The 13,834-nt window shown below is 34.7% G+C and overlaps 1 protein-coding gene across 1 annotated transcript in view; it reads left to right on the top strand.

The window, feature by feature from the left end:
• PPME1 (protein phosphatase methylesterase 1) overlaps positions 1 to 13,834 on the top strand; it is a 61,208-nt gene that overhangs the window by 34,462 nt on the left and 12,912 nt on the right. The window contains exons 4-8 of the mRNA XM_081282622.1: positions 4,526 to 4,583; positions 5,037 to 5,088; positions 6,860 to 7,014; positions 7,536 to 7,626; positions 12,198 to 12,263. Of these exons, the coding sequence (XP_081138748.1) occupies positions 4,526 to 4,583; positions 5,037 to 5,088; positions 6,860 to 7,014; positions 7,536 to 7,626; positions 12,198 to 12,263 (422 nt within the window). The remainder of the gene's footprint in view (positions 1 to 4,525; positions 4,584 to 5,036; positions 5,089 to 6,859; positions 7,015 to 7,535; positions 7,627 to 12,197; positions 12,264 to 13,834) is intronic.

Below are 13,834 nucleotides of genomic sequence, written 5' to 3'. Positions count from 1 at the left end.
TACAAGGAAAAATTTATGAGAGAGAGGACATCTGGATTGCATTTAAGACCAAATAGAAGTTGGATTAGTGGGGAAGGCATTCCTAGGAAAGATAAACAAAATGGTAGTGGAGAGTGTTAACAGTGAAGTATGTTTTGGGAAGGCTAAATAGCTTTGTTGTAGTTTGGGAACAAGGAAAGAGGTGAATAGACAGATCCTGGGCAAAATTGTAGGAGGGTCTTGTATACCTAGTGAGGGAATTGCACCTTAGTTACCCTTTAGTTCAGGGTAATAGTAGAGAAAGCTATTTTTCAACAACATTCTCCCTCCCACATCCACATTAATATAATTTAGGCATATCAAAATTAGGGAGGGAATATAGAAGGTATGTTTTGCTTAAAGCAAATCCATAACTTAAAAGTTCTGGGAAGTTGTACTTTTTTTTTTTCTTTTCTCTCTTATATTAGAAATTGAACCCAGGGGCACTGTGCTACTTTTTTACTGCTTTACTTTCCCCTGAACTACATCCCCAGCCTTTTTTGGTTTGGTTTGGTTTGATTTGGTTTTTAATTTGAGACATGGTCTTGCTAAGTTGCCTAAGGTCTCACCAAATTGTTGAGGCTAGGTTTGAACTTGTATCCTCCTGCCATAGTTTCGAAGTTGCTGAGAATTTTGATATACACCTATATAACTCTAATTGCGTAGCACTGTTTTAGGTAATGGGAAGCACTCCAAAACATAAAAGGGAAATACTCCAAAACACAGGCATAGGCAGTGACTTTCTCAGTAGGATTCCTAAAGCTCAGGAATTAATAAATGGGATGGCATCAAACTACAAAGCTATACAGGAAAGGAAACAGCATGAAGAAAAAACCTACAGAATGGGAGAAAATCTTTGCCAGCTACTCTTCCAACAGAGGATTAATATCCAGAATATATAAAGAACTCCAAAAACAACACCAAAAAAAAACCCCACAATATTCTATTTAATAAATGGAAAAGTAAACTAAGTAGACATTTCTTAAAAGAAGTATGGATGGTTGACAATTATATGAAAAAATATTCGACATCTTTAGTCATTAGGGAAATGCACTGAGATTCCTTCTCACTCTAGTCAGAAGTCATCAAGGATACAATAATAATAAATGCTGAAAAGGAAAGGGCAACACTTATACAACACTGGGCCAGGTATTGTGGTGCACGCCTATAATCCCAGTGATTTAGGAGCAGAAAGAGCCCAAGTTCCAAACCTCTGCAATTTAGCAAGACACTGTCTCAAAAAATAAATGAACTGTGATTATAGCTTGGTGGTAAAGTGCCCTGGATTAGTGTGGCATTTGGGAGAAAGAGTAAAGATATAAGTCTCTGGATAAAAAGAAATTTAATATATAATGAAAAGAACAATCCATATGAATTAAAGGACTGAATTGGGAATCAACCACAAAATTATTCATGTATCTTAGCACAGGTTTTCTTAAACTTGGCCAAAAGAAGTAAAAGCCATAAAGGAAAAATTTATTAATTTGACTTTGCCAATACCACAAAACAACAACAACAACAACAACTTCTGTTAAAAAGCACAAGCTGTGGGCTGGATTTAAAATATTTAAAATGCATTCAACATGAAAAAACAAGCTAAGGATTAATATTTTCATTATTTTTAAAAGGGGGAGGGGACTATAAAGCAGTAAAAAATAAAAACAATCCAGTAGGAAAGTGGGCAACAGATAAGAAAGGAGTTCACAAAGAGGACATATAAAAGAATACTACTTTTCAGTTATGAAATTGGTTTGAAGATAGCACATGTTTGTGAGGATACTTATTTCTCCACATCTTCACCAATACTAGATATACCCCTCAGAACCTTACTTGTCAGCTACAAAAATTGTACAGATATTTTCCCAGTCTGACTTCTCAGGAAGATAATTTGAAATTATCTGAGATAATTTGGTAAGATATCAAAGTGACCCAGAAGCGTGATATAACTATCCAGATTGCTTCTCCAATCTTGACTCTTTGTATTAATTAGAATTACTTGGGAGCTCTAAAATTTATAGATAATCTTATAGATAACCTTGGCCCCTCCCCTACTTGACTAAATCAGAATTTCTAGTGGGTTAGTGGCTGGGCAGTAGAATTTTCTCAAACTCCTTAGGTGATTCTGCTATATAGGCAGGGTTGAAGACTATCTAGAGTCAGATCGCCTAGATTTGAATCTTAAATCTATCATTTATTAGCTCTTTGGCCCTGGGTCTTCACCTAGAGATGATGAAAATTGTGTCTAGGTATTAAAAGATGTGTGGAAGAAAGTTTGATAATTTATTTGAAGCATTTATATTGGTGACTGCCATATAGTAAGTATTAGCTGTTTCTGCTATTGTTACGATTGCTCACACCACAAAGTCTAGTAAGAAAATGGATTAGTCTAGTTCTTAAATTGGTGCTTTTCACTCATTCTATAAGTAGCAAAGTTGTACTATTTGAGATGATCTGAAGTAATTATCATAGAAATGCTATGACACTTTTTCCTTATCCATAAAGTATATGTTACTCTGAATTTACTTTGCTAATTTATTTTTTCTTGTCTTCCTCTGCCCTACTAGAATGTAAACATCATGAGGGGCCTTGCCTCTTTTTCATTACTATAACCCCATTAATCAGTTGATGCCAAAGTCATAGATGTCATTTAGAAAGATTTATTAAATATGTGAATGAAAAATCTTTTAATATTCTCGTCAGTATCTTCTGATGGCGCATATGATTGTAAATCATTGCTTTCAAACTAAAAGTTGAAAGTGATAGTTACTGGCTTAAAATGTGTATTTGTTTTATAAATCTAGTTCTAACTTAATGTGGAGCAATCAAGCAAATTTGACACTAACTTTGCACCTAAACATTATGTCTAAAATTATGAATTTGTGTTTGTCATTGAAGGTTTAACTATGACCATAATGCATTAAATAACTCTGATAGGCAGGCCTGGTGGTACATGCTTGAAATCCCAGTGACTTGGGAGACTGAGGCAGAAGGATTGCAAGTTTGAGTCCATTCTTGGCAACTTAGTGAGACCCTGTCTCAAAAAATAAAAAGGGCTGTGGATGTAACTCAGTGCTAAAGCACCCCTGGGTTCAATCTCCAGTACCAAAAATACTGAAACAAAACCCCAAAAAACAACAACAAGAAACAAAAAACTCAGTTTTTCAGAACAAACATCAAAATATAGTAGAATTTCAGTACATTGATTTTGACTTTAAAGGTGTTCATTGGTTGGGAGAAACAAAAAATAGAAAACAGTGATTTTCTAAGTAATATTTAATTGTAATTTTAAGAATCTGACTTGTTTTGTGATATATTTTGACTTTTATTTTGGTAACTTACCTTTATTCTAGTTCTGTTTTTACTCCTAGCTTGCAAAGTTACCCTGGACAAATAATATCCTTTCTCTTGGCCTCAGTAAAATTAGGTAGTTCTCCTACTTTATTCTTTTTTTTTTTTTTTTTTTTTTTTAAATGAGGTGCTGGGGCTGAGGTTGTGGCTCAATGGTAGAGTGCTTGCCTAGCATGTATGTGGCACTGGGTTTGATCCTCAGCACCACAAAAAAGTAAAATAAAGATATTGTATCCACCTAAAAAACTAAAAAATAAATAAAAATGTGGTGCTGAGGATCGAACCCAGCGCCTCACACATGCTAGGCAAGTGTTTTACCACGAGCTGCAACCCCAGACCTCCTATTTTATTTATTTATTTATTTATTAATATTCTCTAATTTTAGGTGGACACAACATCTTTATTTTATATTTATGTGGTGCTGAGGATCGAACCCAGTGCCTCATGCATGCTAGGCGAGCACTCTACCACTTAGCCACACACAGCCCCTCCTATTTTATTCTTAAAGTTTAAAAATATCAGTGACGTTTTTTAACTTTAAGTGACATTTTTAACATCTAGTTCACTTGAAGAAGATCCCCAGTTGTTTTAGGTTTCTTTAAATCTCTAAAACTGTACCTCTCTCATGGTATTTCTTCCTCAATACATTTTTATTTAACTGTAGCACAAGCTTGTACTGCTATCATCTCTCTTAGGTGAATTTTTGGTAGATTTCATGACTGATTTCAGGGTCATACATGATTTAAGTGTCATATTTGCATAATATCCTGAGCCAAGATATAAACTGATTCATAGTCTGTATCTAAGGGATTCTCTATCCAGAGTAAGAAAAAGATATATCCAAGGAATATGAATGAAACTCATAGATAATAGCAAAGCTAAGAGGGTCATTGCCTAAAGTGCTTACACTGTATTTCAGTAAAGAAGAGTTAAGGTTTAAAGAGGAATTTAGGTGGAAAAGCCATATTTGAAGTTGAGACAACCACAATGTATTCTAAAAAAGCAGTAAATCATTTATTTTACTTAAAAGTAGAAAGTTTACTGCTGATTTTTTGGTTTCTTTGAATTCTAATGGCAGTTTATTTAATATAGTTATCATTGGTATCTAGGCAAATTTGCTGTCCCATCTGTATCTTACTGCTTTTTGTTTTTCTCCTAGGCAGCGATCATTAGTAGAGTTCAGTGTAGGATTGTGGCTTTGGATCTGCGAAGTCACGGTGAGTGAAGTTCTTAATTGATTTCAATGACATAGTTACCAAGCTTCTTTGAAAAAACTTAGTGTGGCCATAAAATAACCCAGTGTATTCCTTGTGGACATTTGGGGAATAGTCCTACCTTCCAGCAAGGCTTTTGTAATTATCTTCTTTAGAGTGGCTAACCATAAAGATTTGTCTGTAATGTAAAGAATTGTTGCTAAATTCATCATATAAAATCCCCATTTTATTGTCAAATTCAAGATTTTTTTTTTAAATTTTTAAGTTATAGACACAATACCTTTATTTGGTTTGTTTATTTTTTTTAATGTGGTGCTGAGCATTGAGCCCTGCCTCATGTATGCTAGTCAAGCATTCTACTACTGAGCTACAACCCCAGCCTAAGATATTTTAAAAAGGAATATTGTTGCTTTTATAATTTCATCCTTGGGAACTTTTAAAATATTTTCTTTTTAGGTGAAACAAAAGTCAAGAATTCTGAAGACTTGTCAGCAGAAACAATGGCTAAGTAAGTAACTGAATATTGCTTGTTTGATTATAAATAATAATGTCACGTTATCATTTTGCTGATGAGATTGTTGGATGATAATTTACACTGAGAAAATTTTACTTCTCCCCTGTTTTTGGTTTATATTTACTACATAATTGTGAAAGAAACTTCCATCTTTCTTGGTATATCCAATGTGATGGTCATCATGTAAAACACTTGGAATTTGTTCAAGGTTAGTTTGTGTTAGCTTTTGAAAAGTTTTCTTTTGTTGATGGAGTTGCATAGAATCTGGATATCTGTGTGGGACAGATTGGAAAAATAGTTGAATGCAAGCGGTGTTGAGTATGTTAAGGTCTACATTATTTGTCTGGTTTCATAGATGAGAGCAGGATATTAAAGAATAACTGAAGATACTCTGGGCCTCAGTGAATGAACAATGAATGTAGTTTTTACAGTGGCTCTTAAATGTGCTCACTCATCAGAATCATCAGAGAAGTTATTAAAAATACAGATGAGGAGCCGGGTGCAGTGGCGCATGCCTGTAATCCCAGTGGGTCGGGAGGCTGAGATGGGAGGAATGAGAATTCAAAGCCAGCCCCAGTAATTTAGCAAGGCTGGTAAATATGTCCTCAATTTTATCATTTATAAAATAGTAATAAAGACCTTTCAGACAGAGCTATTAAACAATTATATTAGAGAATATTATAAGAAAGTTCTTAGCACATAGTAGGCACCTGTCTCAGTCATTTTCTGTTGCTGAATACCACAGACGAGAAATTTATAAAGAATAGAAGTTTATTTAGCTCATAGTTTTAGAGGCTGGGAAGTCCAAGAGTATGGTGCTAGCACCTCATGAAGGCCTTCTTGCAAAATAACTTGTGGAGGGCATCACTTGGTGATGCAAGGGAGCTAGAGAGATTTTTCACAGTACCACTCATGTGATAACCCAGTATTCCAAAATTCTCTATCCACTTTGAAAAGTCCTACCTCTAAACAGTTTAGCTATTAACATGAATTTGAGGGAGACATTCAAACCATAGCCATTCTAAATAAATATTAGTTCTTTTTTCTTCCCTTCATATCATTTTGTCTTCCAGAGAGTTTTGTGTATGGTATAGAAGCAGCCTGATATCAAAGAAGCTTGGACTTTCTCAACTTCATTATCTCCTTTGATGGTTGCCTAAACTACTTTGTAGGAAATTGCATAATAATTTACATTTGTATAGCAGTGTACTCTTTCAGAGTAGTTTATATTTACTTTGCAGTCAATTAACTTTGCAATAAACGTTATTCTTAACCTTCACTTTATAAATGTTGAAATTCACTGTTGGAGAAGTTAATAAACTAATCCAAGATCACACAGTAAAACATAAATTAAGGCTGGTAATCATCTTGTAAATCCAAATTTTATTACATTATAGTTGAGAAAACTGAGGCATAGAATAGTTAAATTATTTGTCCAGAGCTTTAAGCTTAGGTTCAAAACAAAGGCATTATATTTATGTAATTGCGCTAAGTGTATGGAACAGTAAAAGTGTGATGTAAAAAAGAAAAATTAGAATTTGGGTTCTTAGTCTTTAACTTGGTATTTATTAGGAGAGCTACATATGTGGCTAGCTGCAGAGATACTAGAGGGCATGATTACATAGGTGTGTTGTAAGATGGCCCTATAAACCTTTGCCATCCCCCAGAACTACTATTTACAGATCAAAGGAAGGATCTGGGAAAGAAAACTAGTTTAATGGTATTGTTAGAGAGTATTACCAGCATTTTCCCCCCATCTCTGCAGGGATGTTGGCAATGTGATTGAAGCCATGTACGGGGACCTCCCTCCTCCAATTATGCTAATTGGACATAGCATGGGCGGTGCTATTGCAGTGCACACAGCATCGGCTAACCTGGTGCCAAGCCTCCTGGGTCTGTGCATGATTGATGTTGTGGAAGGTAAGACCAAATCAGAATTGTTGACTTATAGGAGATATTTCTGATAAATTATTATCTTGTTTTAATTTATTATCAGTTTCATTCATCTTGAGACATGTCCCACTTGGTCTCTTTTTAAAATTGTATAATCATTTTTCCATGTGATTAGAAATTCTTCATTAATATCCTTTTATGGCTAAATAATATTTTAATTGTATGTCATATCCCATAATTTTATTTAACCATTTAAAAAGAAGCTGCCATATCTTTTATGATCCAGACTGAAAAGTCACACTATTGCTTATACACCCTATTTATTGTAGGGGCACTACACAAGGGAGTGATTAGCAGTAGGGCTATATTGGAAGCTGGCTATCACATTAGTCTTTGGATTTTCTTAAACTGTATCTTTGTTTTCCCAAGCATTATTGAATTCTGCTGGCACCTGGGGTAGATGTAGAGAGTTGACTCAGTAAGTGTAAATGCTCAGAATAAGTTAAAGGCTGTGGTTAATATTTCTTATATTTTTGTTTAACATCCAGGTACAGCCATGGATGCACTTAATAGCATGCAGAATTTCTTACGTGGTCGTCCTAAAACCTTCCAGTCTTTGGAGAATGCTATTGAATGGAGGTAGTTCCCAAATATATGTTGTCTCAATTTTAAGTGTTAAATTGAAGCTTTTCTTTTTTGTCAGCATAAACACTAAGATTAAAGGAAAAAAGTAATTTTCCAAAGCTTTATTATAATAGTATGTGAGAAATTAAATTAGTTAAAGAGCAGAATTAAAAAAACAAAAAACAACTTTAAATGTTTCAGAATTGGCTAAGTCATCTAAAAACCTATCCTTTTCCAATAAATTGTAATATTTCCTAAGGTCTTAGTGATTGTGGATCATCTGCTTTGTAGCCACTTCTGCCTCTAAGGTGAAAACTTGGACTAGATTTACTCTAAGTCCTCTTCTATCTCTGATACTCCATGGTTCTAGATTCACATTCTGTGTTTCAGGTAAAATGAAAATGATAGAGAAATAGAGGATGGGTGTAAGTTCCATTCTCAAGAATGTGTTTGAGTTTTATGTGAATAGTTCTTATAAAAAATGCTGACAAAATTGGCTATGGCTTCTGCTTAAGAAAAGACTGTTCAGTAATAAATTCATTCCTTCAATCACTTTTATTAAATATATATCACTTTTTATATAAATATTTATATTTATTTTATGCTAAAGGATGAAGATTCAGAGATGACTGAAACATATCCTTCCCTCAAGGAGATAAGCCTTGGAATAGAATATCTTCCACATCCTAACTTCCTACCTAATTCTTCAAAATCTATCTATAGTTTCTTCTCCAGAATGTTTTCTCTTAATCCTCCATATCATGAGATAACACTCTCAGCAAAATTGCTAAAGTCCTTTGAGTTTATTATTATATAGCACTATATTTACTCTTAGTCTTCCAGTCTTCCTTTGAGAGATATGCTCATATATTGTTATTTTCATTATTGCCGGTCTCAGTGCCTTTCCCACATCATAAAGGTAGAAGCTGTTCTCTATTTCTTTTGTACTTTCACACAGCATATAGCATACTGCTGTTTGCCCTAGAAGACAGAACATGTCTATTAACTGAATCAGAGATATCAATTGGAAACTTAGACACAATGTAGTATATGTATCCTAAAGAGTTTTCCTAGGACATAGGGTCTCATGCTAGAATATGACTTGCCAGAATGATGCTTGTATTTGCTGAGGTTGCTTCTACCATTCCTTGTTCAGTGTCATAACACAAGATTTAAGATCTCTCAGAAACACCAAAGAGAATGAGAATGAGAATGCAACTGCTGCCAGACATGTACCTCAGGTGCCCTGCCTGCTTTCTTAGTAATAACTAGTGAAAAAACTTATCTATAATTTATCCTTTTCCAAAATTTTTAAAATTTATTCAGCAGACATTTTCTCTAGTACATAAGATATGTACCTGTTCAAAGGCCTAAGGATAAATTGGAGTCAGTGTCTTGCATTAAAAACAAAAACAAGGGGCTAGGGTTGTGGCTCAATGGCAAAGCACTTGTCTAGCATATGTGAGGCACTGGGTTAAATTCTCAATACCACATATAAATAAATGAATAAAATAAAGGTCCATCAACATCTAAAAAATATTTTTAAAAAACAAAACCAAGTAAATACATAAATATAACACAATGAAGAAAGCATAGGAGTTATAGAAGGGCACCCATCCAGGGTTGTGATAGGCCCTGTCTTGATTCTAGTGCAGCTACAGAATAGAGTAAGATTTCTGTTTGTTAAATGTTAAGGTGTTCTAGATTCTATGTGTCATTGATTTTTAGAACCTATTTTCTGTGTCCAAGAATCATAAAATATTATGAGGTATTTAATATTTTGTTTTGTACCCCACTGGATATCTGAATCAAGTGTATGACTCTTGGCCATTTTCTATTCCAGATTAAAGAAAAAAATTATTGAAATACGGGGTCAACAATTACTGCTTTTGCTCCTTGGTCTTGCTAATATGAAGCAGTAGGGTATGATCACTAAGAAGGGGCTTTGAAAAATCAGACAGTGAGTTGCATTTTGGTTCCACTGCTCTGGCTCTGAGAAAAATAAAATAGGAAGAAGAGCAGGAAATGGGGTGATAATGGCAGTTGATTAGGAGGCTATTGTAGAAATGTAGGAGAGTAATAAACTAGGCAACAGAAGAAATACGATTGTTGCTGAAAGCTCAGTCCTTGTCCCCGATGCCAATCCAATAATGAGGACATGGTTTTGAGGAAAAGGAAAAAGATAGTTTATTGCTATGCTAGCAAAGAAGAAACACAAGGGGTTCCCATCCCAAAGGCTATGATTCTGTTCATCATCAGCCTTTTATAGACGTGAATCAGAGAAAATGAGATTAAGGAGGAGAGATCAGCAAGGAAAAGATCAGGGAGGAGAAGTTAGGGAAAAGATCACAGAAGATCAGAGAAAAGATTAAGGAAAAGAATATCAGGGAGGAAAGGATCAGGGAGAAAAAGGTTAGGAAAAAGAAAAAAAAATGTAAGTTTCAAAGCCACAAGGGATATAGTCAAAGCATCAAATGAACCCCTGATACAGTGTAGTAAGATGTATATTTAGAAGGTTGAACTGACAAAATCCACCTATGGATTGAATATTGGGAGAAAAAAGATGGCCAGGAGGGAGCTCAAGGAAGAATTATAGCGATTGTTGGATGAACAGTACAGACAGAAGTCAATTGGGTAGAAATAGGGAAAGGGAATTTGTTTTGGCTAAACTGAAATGCTTATTAGAAATCTAGGTGGAAATGTTAAGTAGGAAGTTGTATATACTAGTTAGAAGAGGTTGAGCTACAGACAAATTGGGGAATTGTCATCACTAAGATAACATTTAAAGCTGAAAAATCAAATGCAATCACCTAGGAATTTGATGTTGATAAAAGATCAAAGAGTTGATCTTGGGTATTCCCCCAATATTTAGAGGTTAGGAAGAAGATCCAACAAAGGAAACTGGAAAGTCACAGTTGGTGAGGTATAAAGTAACCAGGAGGGTAGAGCACATGTTTTTAAAAGGAGGGAGAGAGCAGCTGAGTCAAATGCTGCTGAGAAATCAAGTAAGATGAGAACCAGGGAATGACCATTGAATTCAGCATGAAAGTAGTGACCTTGACTCATACAAAGCTGGGTGTGGTGGCACATGCCTGTAATCCCAGCAACTTGGGATGGGGCAAAAGGATTGTAAATTTGAGTTCAGCCTCAGCAATTTGGTGAGACCCTGTCGCAAAAAAAAAAAAAAAAAGGGGGGGGGGGGCTGAGGATATAGTTAAGTGATAACAGTGCCCAGAGTTCAATCCCCGGTACCAGAAGAAAAAAAAATCTAAATGGAAATATAACAGAAGTATTTGATATATATATTTCAAATATATATTAATAGACATCAAGACAGTTCATCATTAGAAATGCTGGTACGTATATTGGTTCAGTTGGTGGTTGAAAGATAAGGTAGTAGTTCTGATTGCTTTTGTTTATCATTAGGTAAGAAATAATATTATCTAGGAAGGGGCTTTTAAATCTGCATGATTTTGTGTGTGTGTGTGTTACTGGAAATCAAACCCAGGACCTCACACATGCTAGGCAAGCATTTTACCACTGAGATACATCTCCCAGCCTCTAACTTACATGATTTTTTTAAAAAAAAAAAAATTTTAGTTGTAGATAGACACAACATATTTATTTATTTATTTATTTTTATGTGTGCTGAGGATCGAACCCAGGGTCTCAGTGCTCTACCACTGAGCTACAGCCCCAGCTAAAAAATTTGGAGATGTGTTTTTCTTTAAGCAGTGTTTCTAGTTTCCCTGGGGATACGAAATCATTTTGCTTTGCCCTTAGGTAAACAAGTAGTGAAAAGACTAATCTATTCAGATAGTCTAAGCTCTATAGCATGGCTGCGTCTTTGTTTTATGCTGTTGTCAAGAATACCAGACTAGACAGTTTATAAACAATGAAAGTTTATTTTTCTCATAGTTTTTGGGGCTAGAAACTCCCAGATCACAGCTTGCATTTGAGGGCCTTATTGCATTCACTGTATGATAGCACAGGGCACCACATAGTGAGGGAGTTCAAGAGGGAGCCAAACTCACTTTTTTAACAAACCCACCCAACATAAGGATATTAGTCCAATCATGAGGACTGAGCTCTGCCTAATCATCTCTTAGAGGTCCCACCTCTCAGTTTGCAAGGAACTAGCCCTTGGTATACCAGTCCTATTCTGTCCTGTTCCCACTTTGCTGTCCCTTGCTACTCCTTGTATTTGGTTTTCTAAAATCATCTTCCTGCTGACTTTCACATCATGGTATCTTTTTTCATGATATACTTTCTGCCTACAATGCTCTGATCAACTTTTATGTTCTGATTAGCTTCTTCTGTCCTGCGCATAGACTTGGCACAAGTACCCCCTTGGTAAATATTTGTAGAACTATAATGACTTTACTTGACTTTTACGACCCAGTTTATAGTTAAGAGAGACAGAGGAGGAAGAATAGTGGTGATTTTCAATAGTGGTGAGCAATATGGGTAACTATAACTTTTTGTTAGATCCCACAGAATCTGCAGAATTACTCATTTGATTCTAGTAATGTGATGAAATCAATACTGAGTAACCTTCTCTCTCCTTTCTCACTTTTGTCTCCTAGTGTGAAGAGTGGCCAAATTCGAAATCTGGAGTCTGCTCGTGTCTCCATGGTTGGCCAAGTCAAACAGTAGGTCTTACTTTTTCCTTTTGGGCTGGTTAGAAGCTGAATTTTGGTGAGGGAGTTATAGATTGCTTTTTTTTTATGTTATACTTACTCATCATACTGACATGCTTTCATTATTTTAGGTAATTTTATAGGTGAGCTTATTTGGGCAAGCCTTATGGATACTTTTTTTTTTTTTTTTTAAGAAATCCCAAAGCCAGTTATTGTTATTTATGTAATACTGAATTACGTTAGCAAAACTCTAGGTATTGAAAAGTAAGGCATTCAGAGAGTTCACATTAAACATTAAGTGTCCACTTTTGACTGACAGCTATGGTTTCATTCTCCTCATAAGCCAAACCTCAGTATGAAGAAATTATAATATAAAATCTGTGCATAACCAGAGTAAAAGTCAGATTCTAAGGGTGAACTAAAATTATTTAACCCAATTGATCTTTTTTGATAGAGTTACTTGGATCCTGGGAATTGCTGCATAGCCACAAAATAAACTTTAGATGAATTGAAAGAATGTTATCCAACAGAATACATAGGAGTACAAGAGTTAGATGAAAATAATAATGGCATTATTGAGTGGTTACTATTTGCCTGGCACTGTGCAAAGTATTTTATATAAACTGTCTTTATTTTTAAAACCTTGTATTATGGAAAAAATCACAAACATGTTGGAATAATGCCATAAACCCCAATGTACTCACTGCCCATTTTTAAAAAGTTACTAACTTATGACCAGTTTTGTTTCATCTGTGTGCCCATTTATTTCCTTCGCACGTAAATATTTTGAGGCAAATTCCAAATACAATTTCCTCTGTAACTGGCTTTTTAAACCTAATCTCAATGATATTATCATACCTTAAAAAAATTAATATCACCAAAATCTAATCTGAATCATATTTCTGATTTGTTTCAAATGATTTTTTAAATTTTACTTTTTATTTATACAGTTATGGGGTACAACATGATATTTCAATATTTGTATTTTTTTGGAATGCCTGATTCTAAATTAGCATATTTAGCACTTTAAACATTTATTTTTTTGGTGATAGATCATTCAAGAGCTCTCTTTTGAGCTACTACATTATATACTATCTTGTTGTTAGCTTCAGTTCCTATTATGCATTTCATAATTTTTTTTTAAGTTAAGATTAGTGGGGCTGGGATTGTGGCTTAGAGGTAGTGCGCTCGCCTAGCATGCGTGAGGCACTGGGTTCGATCCTCAGCACCACATAAATATAAAGACATTTTTTAAAAAGTTAAGATTAGAATTAAATAAAGTAAATACATAACCAGTTAGTTGATAACTTCTCTTAAGTATGTTTTAACCTACAGGTTTCTTTTTTTTTTTTCTTGAAATTTATTTACTGAGGAAACATAGTTGTTTACCCCATAGAATTTTTTACATTAGGAATTTACTAAGCAAATCCTCAAGCTGTAAAAAAATACTGCTTTATAGGTGAGGAAATAGAAGTTCAGAGAGATAAATTAATTTCCCACGACTACACAACTAGTAGATAATAAAGCTAAGATTCAAACTCATGTATTTGACTTCAAAGCCTGTAGCATGTATTGGTATGCCT

This window comes from Spermophilus citellus (assembly GCF_964194105.1).
Source record: "Spermophilus citellus genome assembly, chromosome: 2".
In the NCBI taxonomy this organism is placed as follows: Eukaryota; Metazoa; Chordata; class Mammalia; order Rodentia; family Sciuridae; genus Spermophilus; species Spermophilus citellus.
The sequence above is the reverse complement of the archived record's forward strand: the minus strand, read 5'-3'. Positions and strand labels throughout refer to the sequence as shown.